Here is a 26,648-nt window from a genome sequence, read left to right as displayed (position 1 = left end):
ATCGTAGTGAAGTCCTTTTAAAGAAAAGTTAAAAATAATGTATTTATCTTAGAATTCATTACAGTCTGTCGAATTTCAAGGTAGTTCCAACCTAAGAACTGCTGACAATTTAGTTTACCAAAATCACTGCACCAAATAACATCTTTAGTAGTGGCTCCTAGATGGGAACAGGTTTTTCAACACCATCTTTTGGGGGTGAGGGTGGAAACCAGAGTAGAAAGCATATCTATAAATAAGAATTAATTGCTATAAATTACTTTGAAAGGGAATAATGTCAAGTTGATAAATATTATTGACGCATGAGTTTACAACTATATAATAATTTAGTACCTGGCTTATTTCTTAAAGACCTGGCACATTTCTTGGTCTTTTCTCCTGTTATGTGTACATGGTGTTTCAATTTCCGCGCAGAAAAGATACATGCACCGTCACAGTCTTTGCTATCTAATTAAAAACTTTTTATGCATAGCAATTTTACCATTTTGCATTATCACAAGAACTCATTTCTCATGGAAAAAAAATTAGCATCAGTTTTAAAGAATATTTCTTTAATCACCAGTTCTGATTGTCGGTAGTACCATTTTGTAGATAGTTTTTAGCTGACTAACAAATCTTTTATTTTATTGGCTGTCTCATTTTGCTCTCTTTCATATTTCACATTTATGGTCTATTCAGACATTCTCCTGTTTTGTTAAGTAGGAATCTGTGTGGTCTTTGATGTAATACATAATTTATTTGACAAGGAAATATGAGTCTGTGCCCTGAATCGACATTTAACTGATGGATTGAGAAATTTAAAAATTGCAACAAGATAGACTCTCCCCCAGATTGCCACACTACTAGCATTTTGCTAATCTATTTGGCAGTGAATTTACATATCTGTGTCTATATATGAATATATAGAGATTCACAGGCATGCTACTGTACCCAAATGTTTTCATTAATAGAAAAAAGAGTCTTGTTTTACTAGTCATTGATGGTTCCTATGGAAAATTTTTAAAGAATTTCTTTCTGACATTAAAATCAAGATATTTATTTTATTTTATCTTTATATAGATAGTTATAGCTTTATAAAGTGAGCCATAATGTCTTCAAATCTATGCTGCTCGTTCCTCAGCCCAGTAAATGGATGTTCTGTTAGCATTTCAAGATTTATATATTTCATACATTCTCCCAAGTCCATGTCCCAGTTCTGGTAATTGGAAACTTACTTGCAGCTCATTCCCTCTGCTCAAACTGCTTGTCAATTAACCTTTGCAAAATGAAAGTTTTAAAAAATATGACTTTCATATTTCAATCATGTTCATTTTCAATCATCTCAAAATGTAGAAATTAAATAACACTCGGGGGTCTGCAGTGCTTTTTACATATCATTTAAGGTTTGAAACATCTCTTTGGTGTTCAAGTATGACTACTATTTATATGCAATGGGTGAGATTAAGTGGTTAAAATTACTTGTGCCGGGTATCTCCCTGCTTTGTTTATAGGTATGAACAAAATTCAAAGTATGCCCAAAGCATTTTTCATAAACACGTATCATTTCCATTGATGTTTCTGACTGCTGCCTAGGACACACTCGGCCATGCTAAGCATTGGGAAAGAAAACAAGGGTCCTACTGTGAACCCTGAAACTCACATTTTCGTGAACTTACACAAAGTCGCTGCCCAGCCCAGAGTGTGGACTACATGATGGGGAAAAGAAAATCTAACGCCTGAGAATAACAGGAGTAAAAAACAGGAAAAAAATAAAATGCTACAGGAGAAAAAGATGGGGAAGTGCAGTCACGGTCAGGTTGAAAATGCTTACTGAGACCGTTGTTTAGGGAGAGTGTGGAGGGACTATCTCCAAGCTTTGAGAGAGAGGGAACAGGTATTGTGGTTTTATGGATGTGCAGCAGACCCTGATTTTCTCACTTCATCATCAGCCTTCCCCACCTGCCCCCACTGCCTCCTCCCCATCCTGGGTTGCTTGTTTGCAAATCCCTGTTTCTTGCCTGTTTTGTTTTACTAATCTGGTAGGGAGGAGCACATGTCACCATGAATGCTACACCCTAATATTCATCCCTGAATGGTGGAAACACGGCCTTCTGTCAGGGTTGAAGGCAATCCTTCCTGCCCTGGGGAACATCTTTATTTTTCCTCCCCTAAAGATTTATTTGTTTATTTGAGAGAGAGAGAGAGAGAGAGAGAGAGAGAGCATGGGTGGGAGGGGTAGAGGGAGAGGGAGTGAGAATTTGAAGCAGACTCTGGGCTGAGTGTGGAGCTGGATGTGGGGCTCCATCTCTCGACTCAGATCATGACCTGAGCAGAAACCAAGAGTCAGATGCTTTACGGACTGAGCCACCCAGGTGTCTTTAAAGCTTACTCATCTAAAAAAACTTTTTTCCTTTTTTCCCTTTCTTTCTTTTTTAAAAGTAAGCTCTACACTCAACATGGGGATCGAACTCACTAGTTCAGGATCAAGAGTCTCATGCTCTTGCCAGCAAGGCACCCTAGCCCTCTCTCCTGTTCATCATTGAATGTTTGAAGAATTAAAATCCAGTGATTATCTTACTCCAACAACATGGAAAGTAATATGGATTTTTAGAGTCTAACTGAACTGAACTTGAATCCGGACATTATTGCTTACTGTGTGACTTTGGGCAGGTTTAGTTCTCCTCTTTGAGTCTTAATTTCCTCATCTGTAAAATTCACATTGCAGAATTGTGCACACAGAAATAAAACATTAGCCATAAGCTTGAAAGCAGATGACCAGTCAGAGCTGTTTTCTTTTGTATTTATTTTTTGAACATTTTGGTAATTTAAACAAAATTTAAATTATTTATTGTTTTTTATTGATTTTTATTTTTTAAGTGCTGTTTTTTAAAAAAGCAGTATAGACAGAGATTAAGGACATAGACTCTAAAGCCAGACAGCTGGATTCATAGTTCCAGCTCCATCAGTTATGTGCTAGGTGACATGGGCGAGTGACCTAACCTCTTGGTGTGATAATAATAATTGCTTTCCTAGGGTTTTTGTGAGGATTAAGTGAGTTAATATCTATAAAGACTCAGAACAGTGTCTGACATCTGGTAAGCATTATTTAAGTATGAAGTACTATTATTTTCCTCTTCTTTCTCTAAGATGTGACTCTGATTTCATGATGAGTGTAATCATAGTGAGAGAGGACTTCAACTACCTCCCTCATGACCTCAGTCTGTACTTTCTAAGTCATTAGGTTCTTCTTTCCAGCTTATCTCTTAACTCAGGCAAAAGGCCCTGCAGCCAAAGCTTCCCAATGGGAACCAAAACTACCCTCAAGCAATAAGGTCACTAGCAAGACCCAATGTGATTGACCCCAAGACAATGACCGAGCTGACCTTTGCTGGCCACCTGCACATACTCACAAATCTGTCTCACATTTTTTTTTTTAAGATTTATTTATTAGATACAGACAGTGAGAGAGAGAGAGAGAGAAAGAGAGAGAGAGCACACAAGCTGGGGCAAGGGGCAGAGGGAGAGGGAGAAGCAGGATCCCCGCTGAGCAGAGAGCAGGGGCTCAATCCCAGGACCCTGAGATAGTGACCTGACCTGAAGGCAGATGCTTAACTGACTGAGCCACCCAGGTGCTCCTCCCATTTTTGTTATACAAACCTAGAAGTTTCTTTAAACTTTGGAGATAGCCTTTTAGATGTTAGTCTGTCTCCCTGGTGCTGGTCTTGCTAAAATAAATTCCTTTCACCACTCACTCATCTCCCTGCCTTTCAATTTTGTCAGCAGTACGTGGCTGATTTTGGTCTGGCTGGGATCTCTGGGGCCAGGTGCTCTTGCCCCCCTGCGCCCCAGTTATAAGTTTTTTCTTTTCAATGGCTGGAACCAAAGTTGGGCTGGGGACCTGTTGGTCACAACCAACCTTCCCTGGTTAATCTTTCAAGCAGTGCTCTGATGATTACACTTAAACTTTTTCTGAGAGAAGAAAGACATGGAGATATTGGGGAGGAAGAAAATTTTCTCTGTCCAAGATTCTTCTATCTGGACCTAGAATTAAATTTACCTGAGATAGATTGACAGGAGAAAATAAAATTTAATCTCCTGTGTATGGGAAATCCATACAGACATGAATCTCCAAAGACAAGCAAAATGAGGTATATAGGTCATCATCCTGAGCTCAGAAGAGAGGTAGGGGTCTGGAGATATAAAGGGGAGGAAGGCCATTAGCAGGAAGGTGAGAGGAGATGTTTGGAAAACAAAGGTTGCCCTGTTGTAATGATCAGCTTCATAGGTATAAAGGAATCTCTTTGAAGAGCTCTCTTCTTGGGCCAGGCTGTCTTTTCTAATGTATATTTAGGCAGGTGTGGGGGAGGTAAAGAGCTTTCCCTAAGTCTGCTGAGTTTTGATTGCTTTTAACTCAAAATAATCTTCTGGCCAAAGTGACCCATTTTGGGGCAGGCTGCTCTTGGCCCCTACAGAGGTGCATTCTATCTGCTTTGATCTCTGAATTAGAGATGGCAGCCATCTAGGGCGCTGGGTTGAATTGGTTGGCTGTGGTTCACAATCATTCTTACTCATACGGGAATCCAGGAAACGAAGCTGAGATTAAGGAAGGAAAGCCCAGAGTGAACCTCTGAGCACCGAACTCTATATCCTATCAGCATTCCAAGGTGTGAAAGGAAAGATTGCTAATGATTTCAGCAATGGAATAAGCAGTAGTCAACCTCATTTATTTATAGAAGTCAGAACTGAGGGGCCAATGAGATCCTAGTGGAAACTCAACTGAGAAAAAAACTTCAAGATCAATTTTCTTTTCTTATAAATAAAAAAAGAGACCATTTAAAAACATTCATAGTGGGGCCTATATTCAGCTTGAAGTGACTGACATGAAGGTATGGGAATTGACCAGGCAACTTCTGGGGCCGGTGATACATAAATGACACAGAATCTTAATATGAACGCAAATTAAAGATAAAGTAAACAGCACAAAGCTTTGGAATTCTAACTTGTTCTCTTTATATCTTGCCTGAGTATCAGTGTGATTAAAGAACTTGTCTCTTATCATTTCATCTTTTCATTCTTCATCAGTAGCCTCTTATAATCTTTATTCATTGCTATAAACAGAGGCAATGTCTTTACTTCATAAAACCAATACCTTTTTGCCGGTTTTATTTTAGACCTAGTTTTGTTTCATGATGAATTGCTGAATGGTTGATTTCCTCACACCCCTTTTTGCTAACCTTTCTTGACAGCTTCTGGATTGCTCTACCTAGTAATTTGCTCCATAATAATGGCTACTGTGAGATGTCTCCTAACTATTTCCTTTATTTTTAACAAGGATTCTTAACACCCTCTGTAGGTGACAATATGCAATTACAGATACAAAGTGTCCCCTAAGGGACTGCCGCTCAGAGATGCCATGAGGATTTTTGTAGAGCAACTGTTAAATGTAATGAAAACAAAGAATCAGATTCTCCAAACATCCAGCTCAAATAAAATTTTAATTAAAAGTTATGAAGGCATTTTATTGATTAACAATCTTCATAATTAAAGAGTGTGGTTGACATTTTTTTTTTTCTGGTTGGATTTGTTCTTCCTTTGAGATCTCTAATTGTTGTATGGTTTTACATTTATTGATAACTCTGTTTGATGAATGCAGATGCCACCTTTTACAGCCGTCGTTGACAGAGTAATCATATTGTGAGAAACACCAGGCTTATGTAGTAACAGCTGTTGCAGTTACCCATGCTGACATCCACAGGGGAAATGTGTTTGCTGCTATCATGGGTCCACGATAAATGGAAGATGCAATAAAGCACAAGCTAACATTTTGAATATCCTTACAACTCTAGGAACTTTATTGCATATTACAAGCACTTTGATCTCTGTCCAGTACTTAAGTCTTAATTATCAGACTAATTGCACAGACTATGTTCATTTTCAGTGGTAATCCTTTTGTGATTAGCTTCTGTGTTCAATAACTGACTTATCCTTTAATTAAAAGGACTATTAACCTTAAGGCTGATGCTGTGTCTTGGGATTAACCCATACAGAGTTAATGTTTAATATCATTGTAAAAGCTTTTGCTGAAAGGTGCAGCATAAAAATGTGTAGGGGAAAAGCCATGAAATGTATCTCACTTTTCTGATGTGCACAAAAAAGCTCTGCTAAAGGTGAGTGTTTTAACGAAGCCTCCTTGTAGATTAAATTTCCTAAGGGCCTACCTAACTGTACAGCCACTGGATTAACCATTTGAACCCTGTGCTCATTTACAGGAAGAGAGTGCTTACTTTAGGACAAGATAGAGTTTTATCTCGATTTTCAAAATCATTAATGTGTACGTGATCAGGGTACTTAGCTGCTAGTAGTCCAGGATAGAGAATTTCTTTTTTTCTTTTTTTTTAAACTCCTACAGCTAAAAGTGTTTTGATATTGATTTCTATGGAAAGGCTTACAGCGGCGTGAAAAGCGATGTAATGGTGGCACGTTTATCCAAGTTCTGAGCAGTGTGTGGTCAAAGTGGGTAAAATTTAGTTCGTCGGTAACTAGTGAGACAGTTAAGCAGCAGGTGCAGGGAGAATCGGCACGGCACAGTGGAAAGCTGGCCAAAAAGCCAGATGTGGCGGCTGGAAGTACTCGATTCCTTCTTCACTTTGGCATCTGGGCTCTGCAATTAACATTTTTTCCCTTGCGTGTCCCAGGGCACAGAGTCCATTGCAGCACCGGTCACTTAGGACGGGGAAGACAAATGGCTTCTCTCATTGCTCCTTCTCTTGCCCATGTCCTTGGCTCCCGGAGGAGGAGGCCCTTCATTGATCCCTTCCCTGTGGCGTGTCTTCATGTGGGAGATGCGGGCTGCTGAGCCTAGGCGGCTGCTGGATGCCTCCATTCTGAGGCTCCCGGGCCAGCGGGGGGTGGGGGGGGGTGGGGGGGGTGGGGGAGGGGGGGCCTAGTACACTCTGCTCCATCTCATCATCCGGACTTCACTTCTTCTATATGTAATATGTAATATGTAATATGAAGACTAGCCAGAGAGGAATTTTTCTTCAATGGTGCATGTTTTCCAGGAATTCGGCTGTAACATGACATATTTACCCAACGAGCATTGCCATCTGTCAGGGGACTCTGCAGTGAACAAGGAGAACTCCCACCCCTGAGGCTCGGAGCCTAGTCAGTGGGATGGTGACTCCGTCTGGGCCACCCTGCTCGTTGCTGGGGGTGGTAGCTTAGCAAGGGGACCGACTATGCCTCGAATAGACTGGATTCTTTCTAGGTTTAAATGCACTGAGTATTTTGTTCTTAATAACGAATGAAGAGTTTGCATATGATGAGTGGGGCTGGTAAAACGGTACCGATGTTCATGAAGAGGGAGTTGACCCAGATGTCCACCCACTGGTTACCAGCTGGGTGACTCTGTAAACAAGTTACTCCCCTTTTTGGATCTTGATTTCCTGAACTGTAAAATGGGGTTAACACTGGTGTGGTAAAGGGACAAATGAGATGATACACATAAAGAGTTTGGCCCAATACCTGCTGTATAGTGTTTAATAAATGGCTACAGTTTTCCAGACTTAAGTTTTCTTTATCCTGAGAAACCTTTTGGTAGCTAAGATGCAAGGGGGGGACTATATTATATACAGTGATTATGACGATAATCCTTTCTTATGATTCTGGGTGCTGGCATTTTTTTGACCCTTATAAAAGCACTGAAACCAAGGCTTGAGGTGGGTATGTGTCTTGCTCAGGCTTCCACGTTATAAACAAGAGACTTAAAAATCAAACCAGACTCTCCAAGGCCGGTGCTCTGTGGCTTAGCCAATCTATCAGAGTAGAGAGAACCACTTGAATCAGGAGCCTTCATTCTTCTTTTTCAAGTTTTTCTACCAAGTCACAGCTCAGTCCTTTACTGCCTTTTCCCTCAAGGCATTAAGCTTTTTTCAAGTACAGTATTTTAAATGTGTCTATTAATTATATATCAAATATATAAACTTTGTGGTAATTTCTCATAGTTAAAGGTTGCGTTTATATCTGTAAAATTCAAACATCCACCCTGCTGCCAATATGCATTTTAAAATACATTTCCAAAGAGCTTACAATGTGTATCTGTATTTAGTATAAAAATTCTAATTATGCATTTACTTTCAAAAGCAAGTCTGCATTAATTATATGAGGTTAATTTATGTCAATTATGATTTATCAAGGCTCAAAATGCCGTGGAAAGAAGCAACAAATGAAAAATCATAGTATTACAATTAATGTTAAAATAGAGCTAGGGCGCTACTACCCATGTTCTGTAATTAAAGGAGCACATGTGATGGAGTTTCAGCACATTGTTCAGAAAGTGAAATGGACCAGTACAACACTGAGTAGAACTGGACATGTCTAAGGCAATATTTTAAGATAAGTTATTGGCCCTAACCATTTTGAGGTTGGGGGTGAGAGGACGGAATGTATTGACACAGGTACATAGGAAAGTGGCTGGTATTTTTATTCTATGAGCTAAGTGTGTGGGTATACACTTTAATTTCTGCTTATTATCTTAACTGTAGATGAAGATACTTTGCATATGTTTTTAAAATAGGTTACAGTTTCCATAGTAAACAATCTATTTGAAATAGTACAGGACACAATTAGCTGCTTTGACTAAAAAAAAAAAAAAAAAAAAAAACCCCAAAAAACTCTAAAAATGACTATTAAATATAAAGGGCTATTAAATAATGGGCTATATTTTATGTGTTGTCCCAGGATTTTTTTTGTGTCTGGAGGTGAATTTCTTTTATTGCACTTTCTTAGTGTTTGTGTTCAAATTACATATCTTAAGGGGTATGATTCAAGAATTTCAATTTGTTGAGATATAAACTGCTATCACGATGCTCTGTACTCTGATCACTACTATACTGGGCTTTATCTTTCTATTTTCTGCACAGTGAGCTGTGTTGATAACAGCTCCCACTGATTCTCAACTTTCTCAATCACTTTTAATTATTAAAAGAGTCTCATTCTAGTTATTAAAATTTAGTCCCTTTAATTAAAAAAGTTTAATCTCCTATTTCATCTTAAGCATTCATCTTCCTTCAGTACAGATTAGCTTTGGGATGCCAGCAGCTTGGGTGTGTGTGCTGCATGTTCTTACTACTCTGGTGTAGGGGCAAAGGAGGAACAAGAGACCAAAACCATTTCCTTGTAGCTCCAGTGCTCAGAGTCTTTACTGTAATTGCTGTTCCCATGCATGCACATAACAAGGCTGATCCTGTCCTTCCCACTGGTCTTGCTCTTCCTCTGTGATTGGTCAGCCATCCAAATGCTGGCTCTGTTGTCCGGGTGCCATGGGATGCCTTCATGGGTCCTTTGGCAGGCTGTACAGATAACCCTCCCTAAAAAGTTCCCTGGTAAGAGTCAGAGAGCCCTCTGGGTTGACACTCAGTGGGGGCACCAGCCAGGGAGCCTTTGAAAACTGTCCCTTCTATCTTTTCAGCACAGTTTCTGATGCCCTTGAGAACATCCCTAATTACTGACCAGCGGCAACAGGATGGTCCAAGCCTGTCCTGATTTTCTCCTGCCTCAGAATGTAGAATCATCACCCCAAAAGGAGCTTTGATTCTTTGTAGTAAATAATAATATTAGAGACTAAAGTCTGAGTGCCCCGGGTGTGCATCAGGTTGAGTTGGTGGTCAGCAAAAACACTGTTAGTGGTAGACCTGGCAAAATGTTTAAGATCATGTGTTACATTGTTTTTTCAGGGTAATTCAACCTTATTTTAAAATTTTGTCTTAACATAATATTGCAAATTTATTTTCTATCACATCCTTACTGAAAAATTTCACTTTTCAAATAAAGTGTAATTTTGTTAAGGTTTTTTTTTTTTTTTTTTTAGGAATTTTTATTGTCTCAACCCTCATTACTCTGTAATCAATTTATTGACATAATAGAGGATATTTTAAAAACTTTTATAAGAAAATAAGAGTAATATCTGTGTAATAAATACATATGATATAATACATGTATAAATAGATAATAAATATCTTACGACAAACTATTTGTAGATTTACTTAATCAGACTGAAGCAGAAAACAATCAGATAATCAGGAGAGTTCTGATGAACTTACTTGATCCTTAAAGATTTCTTGGAGTGGCTGGCTGGCTCAGTTGAAAGAGCAGGTGACTCTTAATCTCAGGGTCATGAGTCTGAGCTCCACACTGGGTGTAGAGATTACTTAAATAAAACTTCAAAAAGAGGTTTCTTATTGTTACAGATGTGAATGGTGAAGAATTTTATTGTAAACCCACTTTATTTTAGATGGTGGGTGATGGACAGAACTGAGGACTTCATCCTCAACTATTTACCCCCTTCTGCATTCCAGCAGCATTAACAGAGCTCCACAAATAGAATTTCAAATGGTCATCATCACAGTTGATCTTTGGCTATTTCAGTGGTGAGACAGAATTAAATCTTAATGGCTACCACCCCACAGCAATGTAGCCTAGTTATTTCTGTTTTCTGAATGTTTTTTTCTTTTTTACATTCCTGTCACCATCACCTCACCCTGGGCATTTGTCAACTTCTAGCCTCAACTGCTGTTGCACTAGTTTTATCTAGTTTTTGACTAGACTAGTTGAATTTACCCACCTGCTGAGGGGTTTTATAAAATTGCAACAGATATATTCATTTCCAGGATATCTAATAAATCTCTAAAAAATATCCTTGTACTTGAATGATGCCTCGTTTTTTTATTTTATAATGTCCTGTTGCTTTATTTTATTTTTTTTTAAGATTTTATTTATTCATGAGAGACACAGAGAGAGAGGCAGAGACACAGGCAGAGGGAGAAGCAGGCTCCGTGCAGGGAGCCCAATGTGGGACTCCATCCTGGGTCTCCAGGATCACGCCCTGGACTAAAGGCGTTGCTAAACCGCTGAGCCACTGGGGCTGCCCACGTCCTCTTGTTTTAAAATAGAACATTTCTGAGGCTCTTAAATGTTTGTTTTATTTTTTAGATGCTCCATTATTTCCATTCCCAAAACAAAAGCAAGTTCTTTTGTGCTTTGAGTTTGTTGATTGTTTTTGGTGGGGTGAATTTTCTTTATGGCCTTTGAAGTTTTCATTTGCAAATGCATTTTGGGTGGAAATATCTGGATTTTATTTGTGTTTGTTTTCTTCCTGAGCTCATCCTTTCCTGTTTAATTATTTTGTAGCTGTCTTCTGGAGATGAGTCCAGAACCAGATCTCACATATGAGCAGCTTACGGTGTTGTTCTGAGGAAACACTGCAGACTCAGGGCTTCAGGCTATGCTCCTGGCCAGGGCAGAGGGGTGGGGGGCAGCCCCCACCCCAGACCTGGTCCTCTTCTGCTCCTGGGAAATGTTCTGTCTTCATATCTCTCCATGAGTTTAGTTTGCCTCTTGTTTCTCATCCATGGAGATATTTAGCCTGATTTTCAGGGTAACAATGTCTTTTAAAGACTTTTTCTCTTCTTATTTTATCTGTTGTTGTTTTATATTTTGAGGTCATAGTGGTAGTGCTCATGAGGTGGGGCTGAGGCGTGTTTGTAGGAAAGACCTCTATATTCTTACCCAGAAATCTCAACACTTAAATTCATAATTGGCATCCTTGCCTCCATAGTCCTCTCTCTATTTTTATTCGTACTTGATGCTACTGAAAAATTCAAATGATTAAGGCATAAATTTTGATTTCTCTATCATATTTCTTAAGAACTTCTAGTGGTTCTCTACTGGCTGTCAATAATAAATGCTCTAATGTTTCATAATTATATATAACATTGACTGTTGGTTTCAAATTGCAGAATTATCCCTTAACTTCATAATCTTTTATTGAATAACTTTCACAGACCAAATTTCTTTCCCATTTAAAGCCAGGATCTTGGGCAGCCCCAGTAGCTCAGCAGTTTAGCGCTGCCTTCGGCCCAGGGCGTGATCCTGCAGACCCGGGATCGAGTCCCATGTCTAGCTCCCTGCGTGGGGCTTGCTTCTCCCTCTGCCTGTGTCTCTGCCTCTCTCTCCCTGTTTCTCATGAATAAATAATAAAATCTTAAAAAAAAAATAAAGCCAGGGTCTTTACCAAAATTAGTTGTTAGTTAATACCAAGGGAAGACAAAGATTTTTTTGTTTTTGCCAGTATACTTTCCAATGAGCTCTGATTAGTTTTTCCACCCTAATGAATTAGGCAGTAATACATATTAATAACAGTGATAATAATGCATAATAATTGTAAAATATTTTACTCTACAGAAAGACGATTGTTATCTACCACTGCTTATTTGGCATTTCTCTTGATTTATTTTCTATTGGGGATGTATTGATACTGATTCATTCACACCTTATCAGAAGTAAAAATTAGAGAAGCAGCCTATATTACAGATCAAATTGAAGTTAATGGTTTAAATGAGATCTCCTGACTTTGAACTTATTTATATGTTGTCCTAAGCCAGGGTTTCTGCACTTGTGGTGGTCAGTGAAAACATGGTGATGTACCTAGAAAAGCCACTGGAGTTTGCTTGATGGCAGAGATGTCCCCAGAGGGCGTCTGCATGGAATCACAGCCATCTGGGGTATGGTGCTAAACTTTTCAGGTTTACAGATACACGGACAGGTTTCAGTATATAGAGAATTTTTCATATACTGATGACTGATGCGCTTTAAGGAAGCCATAGTTAGCTTGGCATTGTGGTAAGAGCACAGTATTATTGAAGGCAGACAGACGATGTGAATATCAATCATGCCTCTGCCACTTACTTAAATGGTTATCTTCAATTTTATCATTTCTACAGTGGAAATAGGTAAGAGTTTTATTCTTTTTTTTTTTTTTACATTTTAGGGTTGTAAAAATTATAGATAATATACATAAGTAAAACATGTGATAACTAGGCTGCATTCTTGCTTGCTTTACATGACCCTTGCATCCCATGACCCAAACTACAGGTAACTTATTGAAAGGAAAGGTCCAGAAGCTGTCCTCTCATTGGCTCTGAGCTATGTTTTGGGTTTCGTCTCTTTTCCTCTTCTCCTGTCTAGAATACCCATATTCTGCCTTTTTTCCTTCATATTTGATTTTTTCTCTCTGCCTAACTATAAGCTATTCATTGGATATTCTCTTTGGATTTTTCATTTGCTGTGTTCCTGGGCTATCTTTTCAGAATGCAGGCCCTCTCCAGGTGCCAGGGTAGCTCTGTGATTGAGCATCTGCCTTCAGCTCAGGTAGTGATCCTGGGGTCCTGGGATCGAGTCCCGCATTGGGCTCCTCACAGGGAGGCTGCTTCTCCCTCTGCCTATGTCTTTGCCTCTCTCTGTCTCACATGAATAAACAAATAAAACCTTTTTAAAAAAAAGAATACATGCCCTCCCCTTATTACCTCCTCAGACCATTTCCATGCACACAGCCTTTGGACAGGGATAGCTCTCTCCCATGCCAGAGCTCAGAAGTATTCATCTCCAGTCTATGACCAAGATGCAGGGCTCCCAAACGTCCAACTGTGGGAGAAAGGAAGAGAAAAAGGAGATATCCAGTGTCATGTCATAGCTTTAATAAATGGCTGTGATGCTACGCTTAAAAAATTATGCATAAACCACAATGCCAATTTATTATTTCACTTGAAGGGGGCTGTCCTTTAAGTGGTTGATTTTGTGTTCATTATTATCTTTTCTTATTAAGATACTTGAGAAACTGAATTGTATTCAAAGGTTGCTGGGTGAGGAGAGAGTCAGGTGAAGGCTGGATTATGGCCAAGCCTATGAGGAAATAATCAGTCTCTGTAGGCTCCCTTGCTAATCCCACTGTTAGCACTAGGCTGAGAACCCATTAGACATTTGTTAAGGGCTCAATCGATGGTCTGCTCCTGTTTGTGAGTCTGGCCCACACAGAGTGGGATTGAAACAGTTCGACAGTAAAACCCAGGTGGCTGCAGCCGGAGGGATGCTTGGTGGTGTGACACAGGAAGTGTTCTAGTCAATGATTTCTACACAGTGGGGTAGACTTTTTCTGGTTGTACATTGTAGCCTGGTAGCCTATCAAAAAGCCATGGTGGGGATCCCTGGGTGGCGCAGTGGTTTAGCGCCTGCCTTTGGCTCAGGGCGCGATCCTGGAGACCCGGGATCGAATCCCACGTCGGGCTCCCGGTGCATGGAGCCTGCTTCTCCCTCTGCCTATGTCTCTGCCTCTCTCTCTCTCTGTGACTATCATAAATAAATAAAAAAATTAAAAAAAACTTTAAAAAGCCATGGTGGTCCATATAATCCTCCTCACCATTGGAACACAGAGGAGAGTTGATGGCAAATGGAGAGGGAACGTGGAGAGAAGAGAACCACGTTTGCATAAGAGGTGGCAAGTATCATTGGCAGCAACTTACAGAGAAAGGGAACTTGCTTAAGCTCTAGCTCCCAAGGATGTGTCTCAGGCAAAGAAGAAACAGTAGCAAGACTGATAGCAGCCCTGCCTATTAGACAGTTCACTTCTCTCTTGCTAATAAGTGTTCGTGGGGCCATGTCCTTTTACAAAATAGGCTTTGTGAATCCCCGACGTGGTTCAGCCTGACCACATGTCATCTCTGCTCCTGCGTCCCAACCTGCAGTACTTATGCAGTTGCTTGCTTTGGTGTCGTTGTAGATGTAGGACTCCCCACATGAATAGGCCCCTTCTAAACACGAGGCAGTATCTGTATCCTCCCAGGTCCACTCTCTCTTTCCCAATCCTCACAGCATGGACAACTCCTCTCCTGCTGCCGTATGGTTCTATCAATCATATTTACTTGCCTGGAGGTGCTCATGAAGAGGGAGCCTTCTCCCTTCCAGGGTTAATCCATTGCTTTTGCTCCCCTTCTAATGGTTTTTTTGAAAATCTCAATTTCTCTCTCTCTGATCTCTGATTTATTTTTCTTTTTTTTTAAGATTTTATTTTATTTACTCATGAGAGATAAGAGCGAGAGAGAAAGAGAGAGAGAGAGAGAGAGAGGCAGAGACACAGGCAGAGGGAGAAGCAGGCTCCCTGCAGGGAGCCCGACATGGGACTTCATCCCAGGTCTCCAGGATCACGCCCTGGGCTGCAGGTGGCGCTAAACCGCTGTGCCACTGGGGCTGCCCGTCATTTATTTCTAAAAGAAACCACCCCACCTGTACCTTCCCCAAAGGCCATATACATGCTACATGCTTCAATCTTTAATCTGAAAAACAGAAAGAACAAAAACCTCTCCCTCTACTTTGCTTTCTCCTCCTCTTCTCCTTCTAACTTCTCAGCCTGTTGCAGTTGGGTTTCATTTCCATTATTTCCTGGAAATGGATTTTTTGAGTTTTCTAATAATTTCCTTTTTTTCAAAGTCAGTGGAATTTTTTTCTTTTTCTTATTTGACTCATGGAAACATAAGACCATGATCACCCATTTTTGAAATGCTTTCTTTGGTTTTTGCAGAGGAAGGGACAGAAAGGGGGCCATTGATGGGGATGGGGTAGCTGAGGTCTGATTATGTTGCATATTGATATGTATTTATTAATGGTAGGGGGCCTGACTTTTTTTTTTCCCATAAAGTCATGAAACCTCTAGATGATTCTGGGGGTTTCCCCAACACCAGTTTCTGGTCCCATTTCAGCCTCCTTCAGATGACTGCTTTCCCTGGTTGACTCCTTAAATGTAGTGCCTGCAGAGGTTCGCTTTTTGCCCTGTTCTATCTTTATGTGCCTCCCCCTTCAGATCTTATGCACTGCTAATGGCTCCAGCATTAACCACGTATTGCCAGCTTCCCAGTCTGCCCTTCCAGCTTATGCAACTCTCTTGAACTCTAGGCCCAAATATTTAACTGATTATTAGATCTCTCCACCTGAAAGTCCTACTGGCATCTTAAACTCAATATGCTCTAAACTTCTCTCCCTCACCTGTCTCAGACCATCTTGATGCCTCATCCACTCAGTTATGTAGGTCAGAGACTTGGGGGTGATTTTGACTTTATCCCTCTCTCCCTCTCTCTAACTTCTCCCTGTGATGAGAATCTGGCAAGTCCCCATGCTTTTTCCTATGGCACCATTACCACGGACTCAGTACAGGCCTTTGTCATTGAGTGTCTGACAAGATCCCAGAGAAAGAGCTCTGTGTATAGTATTTATTATTTTAATTATGAATGTAGATTATAAATATTATGGCCACATTAATTACATATATTGCTTTAAAGACCTATCGTACCACTTTCTCCTCAGGGCTTTTGATTAGCACAGTGATTATTGGAACATATGATACATAAGGATGGCTCTTAACTAAGATTTATGATCAAATTTTGATTATCTTGATTGGGAGGCCAAGGAAAAAAAACACGGGGGATGGGAATAGTGAAGCACCCCTAAAACCTCATATTAGTCAACAGCTTTAATCCTCTTTTCCTCTGCATATTTTATCAGTACAGGCCACATTTGAGGAGGCTGTTGTTGGCTTGAATTTCTGCTTCTTGAATGTCCCATAGCAATGAGGAGTCAAGTAGCTAAGTGATCACAACTCTCAGTCAAGGTAAGAAAAAGAAGAAGCAAAAAACCCAAATAATTCCCAAACTAGGTACGAGTCTGCATGTTCCAGTGAGAGGGAAATCGAGACTTGGGACTGAGCCATCTTAGTGCTTTTATTCCCACTTAGTGCTTATCTCACTAAGTGGCAGGGTGATGACTGAGTTTCTAAGCTGCGGTTCTGAGGTTTTAAACCCTCATTTGTAGTAGCTTTCCTTGTTACCCTTTCTATTTTGGTTATTTGTTCCATGAGGGGAGTTGCTGTCCCAACAGCTTAGACTCTTGCCATAATGTCAGAACCTTAGGCAAGATGGGAAACGATTGGTCAGAAAAGGAAATAGCATCTATTATGGGACAAGAGGCAGCCACGCCATTCAGCAAATTGAAGAAGACATGGTGGTGGTGCAGAAGCCCTCCCTCAGCTAATCTCCAGTGGACACCTTGATTTCAAGTGCATGGAAACGGAGAGGAAAAAGTAGCCATTGGGAGCTGCTTTATCCATCATTATCCCAGGTTTTCTGATGAGGCTGATAAGATTGGTGTAGGCATTAAACCAGCCTCTGCCATTTCTCTCCTGCAGCCTTTCATGATTCTCTACTGGTTACCCCAATAATCTGGGTGGGAGCTCTCTTCGTGTACCTGCTCCGTTATATGCGACCGTCCAAGGTAAATGCCTCCAGGTTCAGTGATTCCTCCACTCCCTTAAAATCAGATGACAAATACTACATTTGAGACCTGTCTTTATTTAGTATTTTGTTTGTTTATATTCTGGTAGAATTTTCACATAAAGAGTCCCACGATGTGGAAAAAACTGCTGTATTGCATTTTTAACGCACGGTATTGATTGCCACAGAATCAGTTAAATTGCTGTGTGAATAATGATTGGCACTGGCCTTAACCCTTTTGGCTAAAATTGCTTATTTGTCATCCTGGCTTATAGGAGAGATAAACAATTGCTTGCTGATGATCTAACGGATCAACTGTGAGTATCATTTGGCATGTCAGATGAGAGCTAATTTAATGAGCTGCAGTTCCTGCCAATTACCTGGGAACAAATCCCTCCATGAGCTATTCTGTACATCATCAAAATGTTTAACCAAATTCTCACTCGTGGCAGGTAAGATGATTGGGTGTTTGATTCGTCAACATGCTGTCAATATTATCTTGCATGCATTTGTCCTGTCCACTTATCCACTTTAATTCTTTAACAATGACAAATTATAAGATGTAGTCATCCAATTCTTTATTTTAAATTACTCTGCTCAGTATGTACACTAACTGCAAAACCAGAACATCCTCCTGTGTGGGTAGGTTGCATCGTAGACGAGGCTGTTTGTGTGGTGTGTGGTATTGTCAGTTGGCTGGAATAGAGCAAAGTGACTTTATTCGTGTACTCTCTGAATGCCTATGAAGAAATTCTCTAACAAGAGCAGGAAATCTGGATGACTCTGTGAATGGCTTCTCTTAAAAAAAGGAGAATGTTTGGGAATGAGAGGCTGTGAACTAGCTTTGACTGGGCTGGGACAGTGAGCTGGACAATGGGAAGGGAGAGTGTGAGGGAGTGGAAGTACTAAGGGCAAAGGGAATGAGGGAGGTGGGGGTGCATGCAGCATCCCTGTGAGACAAAGGCATGGGTCACCCTGAAAGTCTAAGGCTTCCCTGGCGCTGGGGGCTTCACATCTATGGCTCAGCCACCTTCCCCTTTGCCCTCCCAGGATTTCTGTGTTTTACAGAACACCCTTCCCCACAAACATCCCTTTCTAGCTCCATCCTTCTGTCTCTGGCTCTTGCATTTGAGTGCATTGGCTGCTTCAAAGCCTTGGCCAGTTTAATCGCTTCCCAAATCAACACCTCACAAAGCTCTTGGTGCTTTTACTTCCTGTCATCCAGTGCCCCACTGCTTCTGAGCTTCCTTCTCTCATCTTTCCTCTACTTCTCTTGAGCAACACCTATGTCCTCTCTTTTTAGAATAGTCCCAAGGGTTTGGGGAAGAGGGGCTCAACAGCTTCTGTTCCAAGCAATCTTGTCAGGAAATTTGCAACATAGGTGCCTCTTGCCTCTTTCTCTGACTTGTTCAGTAGTTGTTAAGAGGACGACATTTTCACCATCTTTTTATATTCTCCTATGAGAACAAGATTTCCATTCTTGCTAATTTATTATGCAAATTTTCTAAACCATATGCAAGAGGAGATCCTGAGCTAAGCTGTTTGTACTCACGCCACTTCTGACAACAAAAATATGGGATATTTTCCACACCAAGCAATTCTCCAGTTCTTCTGTGGACACCAATCAGGTGTTTTACCATTTTATTCAATTCTGATGCTAACTGCCTAGAGGTAGCCCATGGGTTAAGGGCTCAGTCCTAGACTGCCCCACCTCAGCCAGTCCCAGATCCCAGGTCCCAGGCTGCCACCTGAACTTCTGATTGACTGGCTGTACATCAAAGAATTCTCACGACCCCCTCTCTGGGTTTGATACTTTGCTCCAACAGTTCTATAAGAACTCAGGAAAAGTGCTTTACCTACTATTACTGATTTATGGAAAAAGATACAACTCTGGAACATCTAGATGGAAGACATACATAGGGCAAGGTGTGTAGAAGGGGTGAGGAGCTTCCATGCCCTCTCTAGGGGCATCCCCCCACCCCCAGCACCTCCAAGTGCTCACCAACCCAGAACTCTTTCTACTCTGTGGCTTAGGGGTTTTTACGGAGGTTTCATTAGGTAGGTGTGATTGATTAAATCATTGGTTATTGGTGATTAACTCATTCTCCAGGACACAAAAGAAACTCTTATCATCCCAGATATTCCAAAGGTTTTAGAAACTGTCTGCCAGGAACCGGGGATAAAGACCAGATTATCTATCCCCATCGTACCACAGAAGCCAAGAATTGTTTGTGACATCCACAGCTCACTCGTATTTCTTTATTCCAAGGGACTGGGCAGGACTTTTTAAAACTTGGAGACCCTTTTGGAGGGTATTTCTTCTTGGCTCTGCTTGTCATCTCAGGTATTGGGAGAGGCTGTCACTTTTCTTCTACTGTCAGGAGTCACATGCTGAGCCTCTTCCACCCCCAGGGGCAGGCACGACCTTCCCTTCATCAGAAGGCATTCTCAGTGGTTCATGGAGGGCCGAGGGCTGTGTCACTAGCTTCAAGGCAGGGGTATTAGGGACTGAGACTTCTATGCCTCCTTCTCCATCAAAACAGATCAGGGTTTTCACGTCACAGTCCTCGGAAGGCCTGTGTGCTTCTGGTTTTGCACAGGATACCTGTAACCTGCTAGGTCTTGTGGACTCTCATCTGTCCTGCGTGGGACCTGACCCTATCCTGAGGGCACACTGGTGGGTGTTGCCCCTATGTCTGGCCCCTGGTTTGTTCTAGGGGATAGCCTTAACCAGAGCTGAGTGAACCTACTTCTTTCTCTCAGGGCTCTGCTTTTTTTGAGAATCTGACCACAGGAGGCAGAGACCTCTGCAAATCAGAACCATTCTCCAATTCCAGCTTTGATGCTCTGATTTGTTCCCCAAGGACAGCTGATAACCTTGCCTCTCTTTGTCCTCTCAAATTAGCTTTCCTCAAGTGAGAATTCAGTGCCCTCTTGGGTTCCTTCAGTAGCGGGAGCTTCTCCAGTAATGGGTGGCGTATTGCCCCAGCAGCAATTTGCTGTAACAGGGTCTAATTCTCCAAACCATGGCTGCAGCCTTGTGCTGTTGTAAAAGGCTTTCAGCATGGACGTGTTTTTTCTCTTTTTCACTGTTGCGTGACTGGAAAGTTGACATGAGTCCCGGTGCCTCTTGCACCGTAGAAATCTGAGTCCAAAAGTCTTCAGCTCTGGCAACAGGCACATTGGTGATTGGGGTAATTTGTAATTCCTACCCCAGGCTTCTTGCCAGCTCCCTGTTAATCTGCATGGCTTCTCCAGTGCCAAGGTCTGCCACATGGAGCCTTTTCTTCCTCTTCGGGGGAAGGTGTGTGGGAAGTGTGGTTGGAATCCAGTCTGCCACATGTGGATCAAGTGCAGGGTCCCACCCAGACAAGTATCTGGGGTGTTGGAGCTGTTCATTTTTCTTTCTATTTTAAGCTCTGGCTGGGCAGGAACAAGTGTCTTGTCACCTGTGGCCTCTAGTGCAGCACCTTGCTCAAATGCTCAATAACTATTTGTCGAATTAAATTTTTGTTTTGTTGAATTAAATATACATAAATCTACAGCAGCGGGACACATTGCTTAATACTTGTAATTGTTACCCGCCATTCAAGAAAGGGCATTATCAAGAGGAGATGGAGGCTTATGTGCACCTCCAGCATGCTGACCTCTACAAGGCTATCTAAGAAATGTGCAACCCTAAATACTGGCCAGGAGTAGGAAACCGCACTTCTTGCTCATAGCATAGTTGGCGAGCATCCCCTTTCCCTTCTGTAGCCCCAGGTGATCTCTACCTTCTTTGAACTGTTCAATTCAGCCTGATTTTTTCAACAAACACACATTTTACAAACTACACCAATTAGATAATGACTTGATATAGTGGTGAATGAAATATCAACTCTGCTCTGGAGGAATCCACAGTTTCCCTAGCCGTGTGACTTTAGGAGAATTATGGAAGCTTGCTGTGCCTCAGTTTCCTCATCTAAATACTGGCATAGCAACAGCACAAACCTTGATGGGTTGTCGTGCAGGCTAAACAGATTAAAAGTATAATGTACTTAAAAGTGTCTGGCACACAGAAGGCATTTAGTAAATGTTATTCATTGTAATTCTTCAGGTCATTTGATGATAATCTGGCTGCTGCCTAAGCCTCTCTCCTCCCTACCACCGCTCCCTGTATGCTGGCTGGAGTGGATCTGGAACCATGGAAATGTGATGCAAAATCTCAGGCTACTTCTTTATTTTCCGCAATTCTGGTTCACAGTGAGTGGGGCCAGTTCAGCAGGACAGGCGTTTCCAGTAATAGTATTAGGTAGGCCATAGGCGCTGCACTTGCTCACATCATTTCCAAATTGAGATTTTCAAAGCCTTAAGTTGATTATCAATATACTTATCTTGAGAAATGATGTATTTGGAATACTGCTTTGAAAGTTCTGAGTGCTTTCTGGAATGTTCTCTATTCCCAGCATCTCCATGTTGTGGACTCCCCTTGTGGATTCAATTGCCTTTTGATGAGGTTTTTTAATAAATCACCAATTACACTCTTGGGAGGATCTAAGTGAGACCTGTTTTTTTTTTTTTTTTTTTTTTAATTGAGGTCAGCTCCATTGTTTGAGAAGGATCAATTATATTACTGTTATTTGAAAACAAAACAAAACCTGAGACCCTTTGCCATGAAGTGCATGTAACTCTGGCAATGAAGATGCAGACCATAGTCCTAAGTGATAGGATTGTGGTTTCTGATGGTATGATCAGATGCCACTGTTCTCAGCAGGAAGAGGGGCAGGCACCCTCTTACCCCATTTTGCAGGAGCACGTCTAGGAATACACTTGGTCCAAAAGCTTCCGAATGGGTGTGTTTCCCATTCCTGTTGAGTGACAGTGGTTTGTAAATATTGTGAGAAACCCAGAATGAAAAGGTTAAACTAGTACATTTTGTCTGGATGAGGATTAATTAGGAGATGATTTGCAAGAACTATTATTTGTATGCTATATTTACCGATCTTTCCCTCTCCCCTCCCCTGTATAGGATGAAGCTCAGTGTTCTGTGCTCATCCTTAAATGTTTTCTTTTCTCTGTATCATCAGCCCAATCATTTTATTTGGTATTTTTAAAATTCAGTTTTTTGGAGCAGTAGGCTTCATTGATTCTTGGGAATAGAACATTTAGTAGGCATAGCTACGCAGGCCTTAGAAAAAGTCTTTATGATCATTGGGAGCTCTCTGGCACTGAGATTGGGTTTGTGGTCCAGGTTGGCAAGGATCCCAGCAGATACCCTCCAGTGCTCTGTGGGCAGCAGTCATGTCTGAAAGCCCTACAAACAAGTTTTAAAATCAAGCTTAAGTACTGCTTCGCTATTTTTTGGCTATTTAGGAACAATGATCTATTTTGGTCCATTAACTTGATTAATTTTGTTGATTAACTGGAGGTCCTTTTTCATTCATTTCTGTTTTCTTTGTCAGCCTTTGGACCAATTGTTACTTTGTTGCTGCTCTTGTCAACTTTAAAAGTAAAATAGTTATTTTACTTGCAAAATGAATTTGTTCAGGAATAACAGAGGAAGGGCAATTTGGGGCAAGCAAACTATGGTGATCCATAGGCAAACCCTAAGAACAAAGGAGAGGGACTTCCTGTTAGAGGAGAGGAGGAAACTGGGGAGGGTTGCTTTGAACAAAAGTTCATTGGAGAAGGACAAGAGTTTTAAGTTGTGGCAGGTTCTCATTGGTTTTAAGAGGTGGTTAGTCTATTTTTGCTGGGGCAGGGAGGGCTCTTCATTCTTTTTCTTAAAAGCAGGAGATGAGGGGCACCTGGGTGGCTCAATTGGTTAAGCATCTGCCTTCAGCTCAGGTCATGATCTCAGGGTCCTGGGATCCAGCCCCACATAGGACTCCCTGCTCAGTGGGAGTCTACTTCTCCCTCTCCTTCTGCCCCTCCTACTGCTTGTGTTATCTCAAACAAAATCTTAAAAAAAAAAAAAAGGAAAATGTCCTCTTTTTTATAAGATAATTTTTATCTTCCTTCTTTCTACTGGTTATGTCTGCAGCAAGGGCTTTATTTATTTATTTATTTACATCTGTGCAGGGGTGGGTGAGGGTAAGGCCTGGGCATTCTGAGAGTGCCTAACTCTGCTTTGTCTGAGCATCCTATGAAACTCAGGTTCCCTTGCCTCCAAGCCCCTTAGGTGACCAATATGGCGAAGAAGAGCTGGGGAGGAGGTTTATATGTGGACAAGGAACTTGAGCAGGAGGGGCAGGCTGGCCAGGCAATTCTGATGGTTCTAGTCTGAAGTTCTTGATAGAAGATGAAAAAATGGAAGGAGAAGGTCCTTCTTTGGTTCCTGAGTGCTCTTATGTCCTGAGATGTGGAGTCCAGGGCAGTGAGAGTTAAGGATGAGCGTGGTGCAGAGGTGAAAGCATAACTGAATTATTTCCTGCTGAGGTCTTATTTGACCTCTGGCTCTTCCGCTCACAATCCTTCTGCTTTTTGGCCTTTATTATCTCATGATTTGAAAAAGGAAGTTTGAACTCAGAAAACAGAGGAAGCAGAGCTTTTTGGGCTGTTGGACATCTTTCCTTCATTTGGTTCTGGCTAGAAATTCTGGTTAAAAAAATATGAGAGGGCAAGAGGAGCTAGAAATAAGGACTCAAATGAGAACCTGGGGTTTTGTTTGAGTTTCATCGATCTCGGTCTATCTATCCTACTATAAAGCAAACCTTAATTTAAATAGGCAAATCTTGGTTTTAAAAAGTCATGATTTAAATATTTGAAAAAAAAAAAACTTGTATAAAAATGGTCATAGTACTTGAGAACATGATCCCTTGGGGTGTTAGAAGTGTGAATTAATTATCAAGGAAACAATTACATACAACTTCTGAAGAGCAGGTCTGACTGTGGGAACCAGACGGTAAGGTTGGGCTTCTCTGAAGGTTTGCCCACGCCCTTAGCTCATGCGGATGTCCAGTAACTACCGAATCCTCATCAGGATGTCTTGACTTTTTGGACCGCTCTGCATTGCTGAATTTTAAATTGCTACTCGCTGACAAGGCAAAGTTGAAGGTGAGGGGCAAGCCTCAGCATCAGCGGGAGCTAGATGAGCTTTGATAGGACTAAGAAAGGTGCAGTTTCCAGGGTTGTGACATTTCATTCTCTTGTTATATAGCAGCTATAAAAAAGTCACTAGCATTTTCCTGTCTTCCTTACTGATCCATACCAGCAAGAGGAGAAACAAGGGTCCCAGTCTCATGCCTAATTTGGTAGCTTACCTGGTGAAAGGAGCTATGAGATGCTAGTGTGGCAGTGGAGCTTGTGTCAGCAGCTCACCCAAGCATAAGTTCCCCGCAGAGGCGATGGGGATGTGGAAACACTTCATGTGAAGGCCTCTTTCCCGAAAAAGCCAGTATGAGTGATTCCTGAAGGCCATTTCTGAAGTTATTTCTATAATGTGCATTTGCTGAAAATGGAAGAAAATGAAAGATGCTAATGTTCGAGTATCACGAAGCTCCATATTGTACACATCAGGACATTTCACATTTAACTTAATGAGTCACTCAAGTGTTCATTGACCACTTGCTTTCTTAAACTTGCAGATTTATTTTTTTTCTTATGCAGGACTCTGCTCTGTACGTGCCTTCCCCCCCCCCTAATATGTAGGATATTACCCCACTGAAAATATTACTGATGCAGATTTTATTCCCATTCCCGTATTTAGATATGTCATACTCATAAAAGCTCATGTTTATTGAAGAGGGTTATTAAATTTACTGTAAGATTTCATAAAGACCCTTTTAGGTGAAAAATGCAGGTGGAATGGTTTCAGTGGATGCTTTATAAACCTTTTACGAGTCAAAAAAAAGTTCTAAATGCAAATGTCTTTCGTAGAAAAAGCGATTTGTTTTTCTCATTAGCTGCCAGATAGTCAGCTAACATGAGGATGACAGATTTTGAGATCTGTGAAATCAGAGCCAGCTTTTTTTAACAGAGGACTGCTAGCTGCTTACCTTCTCTATCAAAATGAGCACTCCATTCCAAGGTTAGGTACAGATATATAAATGTCTGCCTGGTGTGGGAATGGTGCTGTTCGACCCTAGATAGATTATTGAGAGGATTGCAATACATTTATTTCAAAACACACCACACACACACACTCACGCTTACGTGTGCGCATGCACGCACACACACACTGTTACAGAATACACTGTAATTAAAGATATTCATCACTATGTTCATTTGAACTGGTACAGTAAGAGCATCTCACACTGTTTCTCTTCATTACTATGCAAGGCCAGAGCGTATATTTCTTGATTTGGAATGATGCCAGAGAGTCATTTCAATATTTGAGCTTTATACATTATTATTAATCATGATGATGATGTACTTTTCAATATTCATGGTACTTTGCAACAATTTTTATTAGCTGTTTCTCTTAACAGCTGAATCAGGTCAAGAAAAATTACTACTACTCTGTTGCAGGTGAAGAAACAGAGGCACAGAGAGATACAGGACTTCTGAATTACACACATGGGTCATTGGTATAGCTGATATAAAAACCTGCAGTCTTGTATTTGAACATTCTGATGCTGGAGTTCTTCTCATCAATCTTTTTGGGGAATAAATTTTCAAATTAGAAGTTTGAGATATTTTTGGAAGCTTAAAAAATACCATCAACTAACACAGTGTTGGTTTTCAATAAATATTAGCTCAAGAAATGTGTAAATATTCGTTGGTGGTCTGAAGCCTAGGATTTTTAAAATAATGCTTTGTTTGTGTAAAAGTAACATATTTTGAGTTAATTAATGGTAATTGGACTAGGACACCAGTTAGTGGGTAAGTTGGATATATTGCCTGTTTCAGAGTTAAGTGATAAATCACTGCAGGATAATAATGAGAGCATATGTCTCCAACAGCTTTTTAGGAAAGGTGTGATGTTCAAAACATAAACTAGTGGACCAAAGAGATAGTGAAGATTTATTTGCTCTCTGTTGGTAGAAAAGATTTCTTTCCTTAGCCTAATAATGAGGATGCATTAAAAATGTTTATACAATAACCTCAGTTAAAATTATAAAAAAATGTTCTATGATTAAAATGCCTACAAACCTCAAAGGGTCATCTCAGCCTTGATATCACGTTGCAACAGATTTCGCCCCAGGAACCTAGCTGTTCCCTGTATATGGCAAAAGTTTAACAACGGTAATGCCATATAGCTGTGGCCACTGAGGAGACAAGCACATTATCCCATCAGTTAATCTGTACCCATCAGTGTCTTTGTGTCTCATTATCATATTGCTTTTGAAATGTCTGGATCTGGTGTCTTGACAAATTCTAATTTAGGAGGTTTAAATATAGTTGACTGAGTTTTTATTCAAAACGCATGTTAATACTTAAACTGTTCTTTCTTAAAAAGTATGTTGTGCGCTTCTGTCACTGTTCAAAGAAAATGTCTAATCCACAGGAGGAGTGCTGAGCTCTGTGGTATACAGAAAAATCTTTGCCCGTTGCTTCCTACCGTAATGACCAGGCAAGCTGGATGTTGTCTGTATCATCGAC

The 26,648-nt window shown here is 40.8% G+C and overlaps 1 protein-coding gene across 23 annotated transcripts in view; it reads right to left on the bottom strand.

Moving 5' to 3' along the window:
• Positions 1 to 26,648, bottom strand: part of LOC144304984 (uncharacterized) — a 171,658-nt gene that overhangs the window by 21,623 nt on the left and 123,387 nt on the right. For 13 of the 23 annotated variants that reach the window (XR_013372015.1, XR_013372016.1, XR_013372010.1 and 10 more), the window contains 2 exons: positions 24,368 to 24,555; positions 13,338 to 13,455 (listed from right to left, as the gene is read on the bottom strand). Coding sequence is in view for 5 of the 23 variants with exons in the window: in XM_077883671.1 (XP_077739797.1) it covers positions 10,185 to 10,194; positions 13,338 to 13,455 (128 nt within the window). In the remaining 18 variants the exon portion in view is untranslated. Of the gene's footprint in view, positions 1 to 6,923; positions 10,195 to 13,337; positions 13,456 to 24,367; positions 24,556 to 26,648 lie in introns of those variants that run through there. The other 10 variants (XR_013372001.1, XM_077883673.1, XM_077883672.1 and 7 more) reach the window with 6 other exon arrangements.

Source organism: Canis aureus, chromosome 34, assembly GCF_053574225.1.
Source record: "Canis aureus isolate CA01 chromosome 34, VMU_Caureus_v.1.0, whole genome shotgun sequence".
NCBI lineage: Eukaryota > Metazoa > Chordata > Mammalia > Carnivora > Canidae > Canis > Canis aureus.
This window is presented reverse-complemented; position numbering and strand designations above follow the sequence as displayed.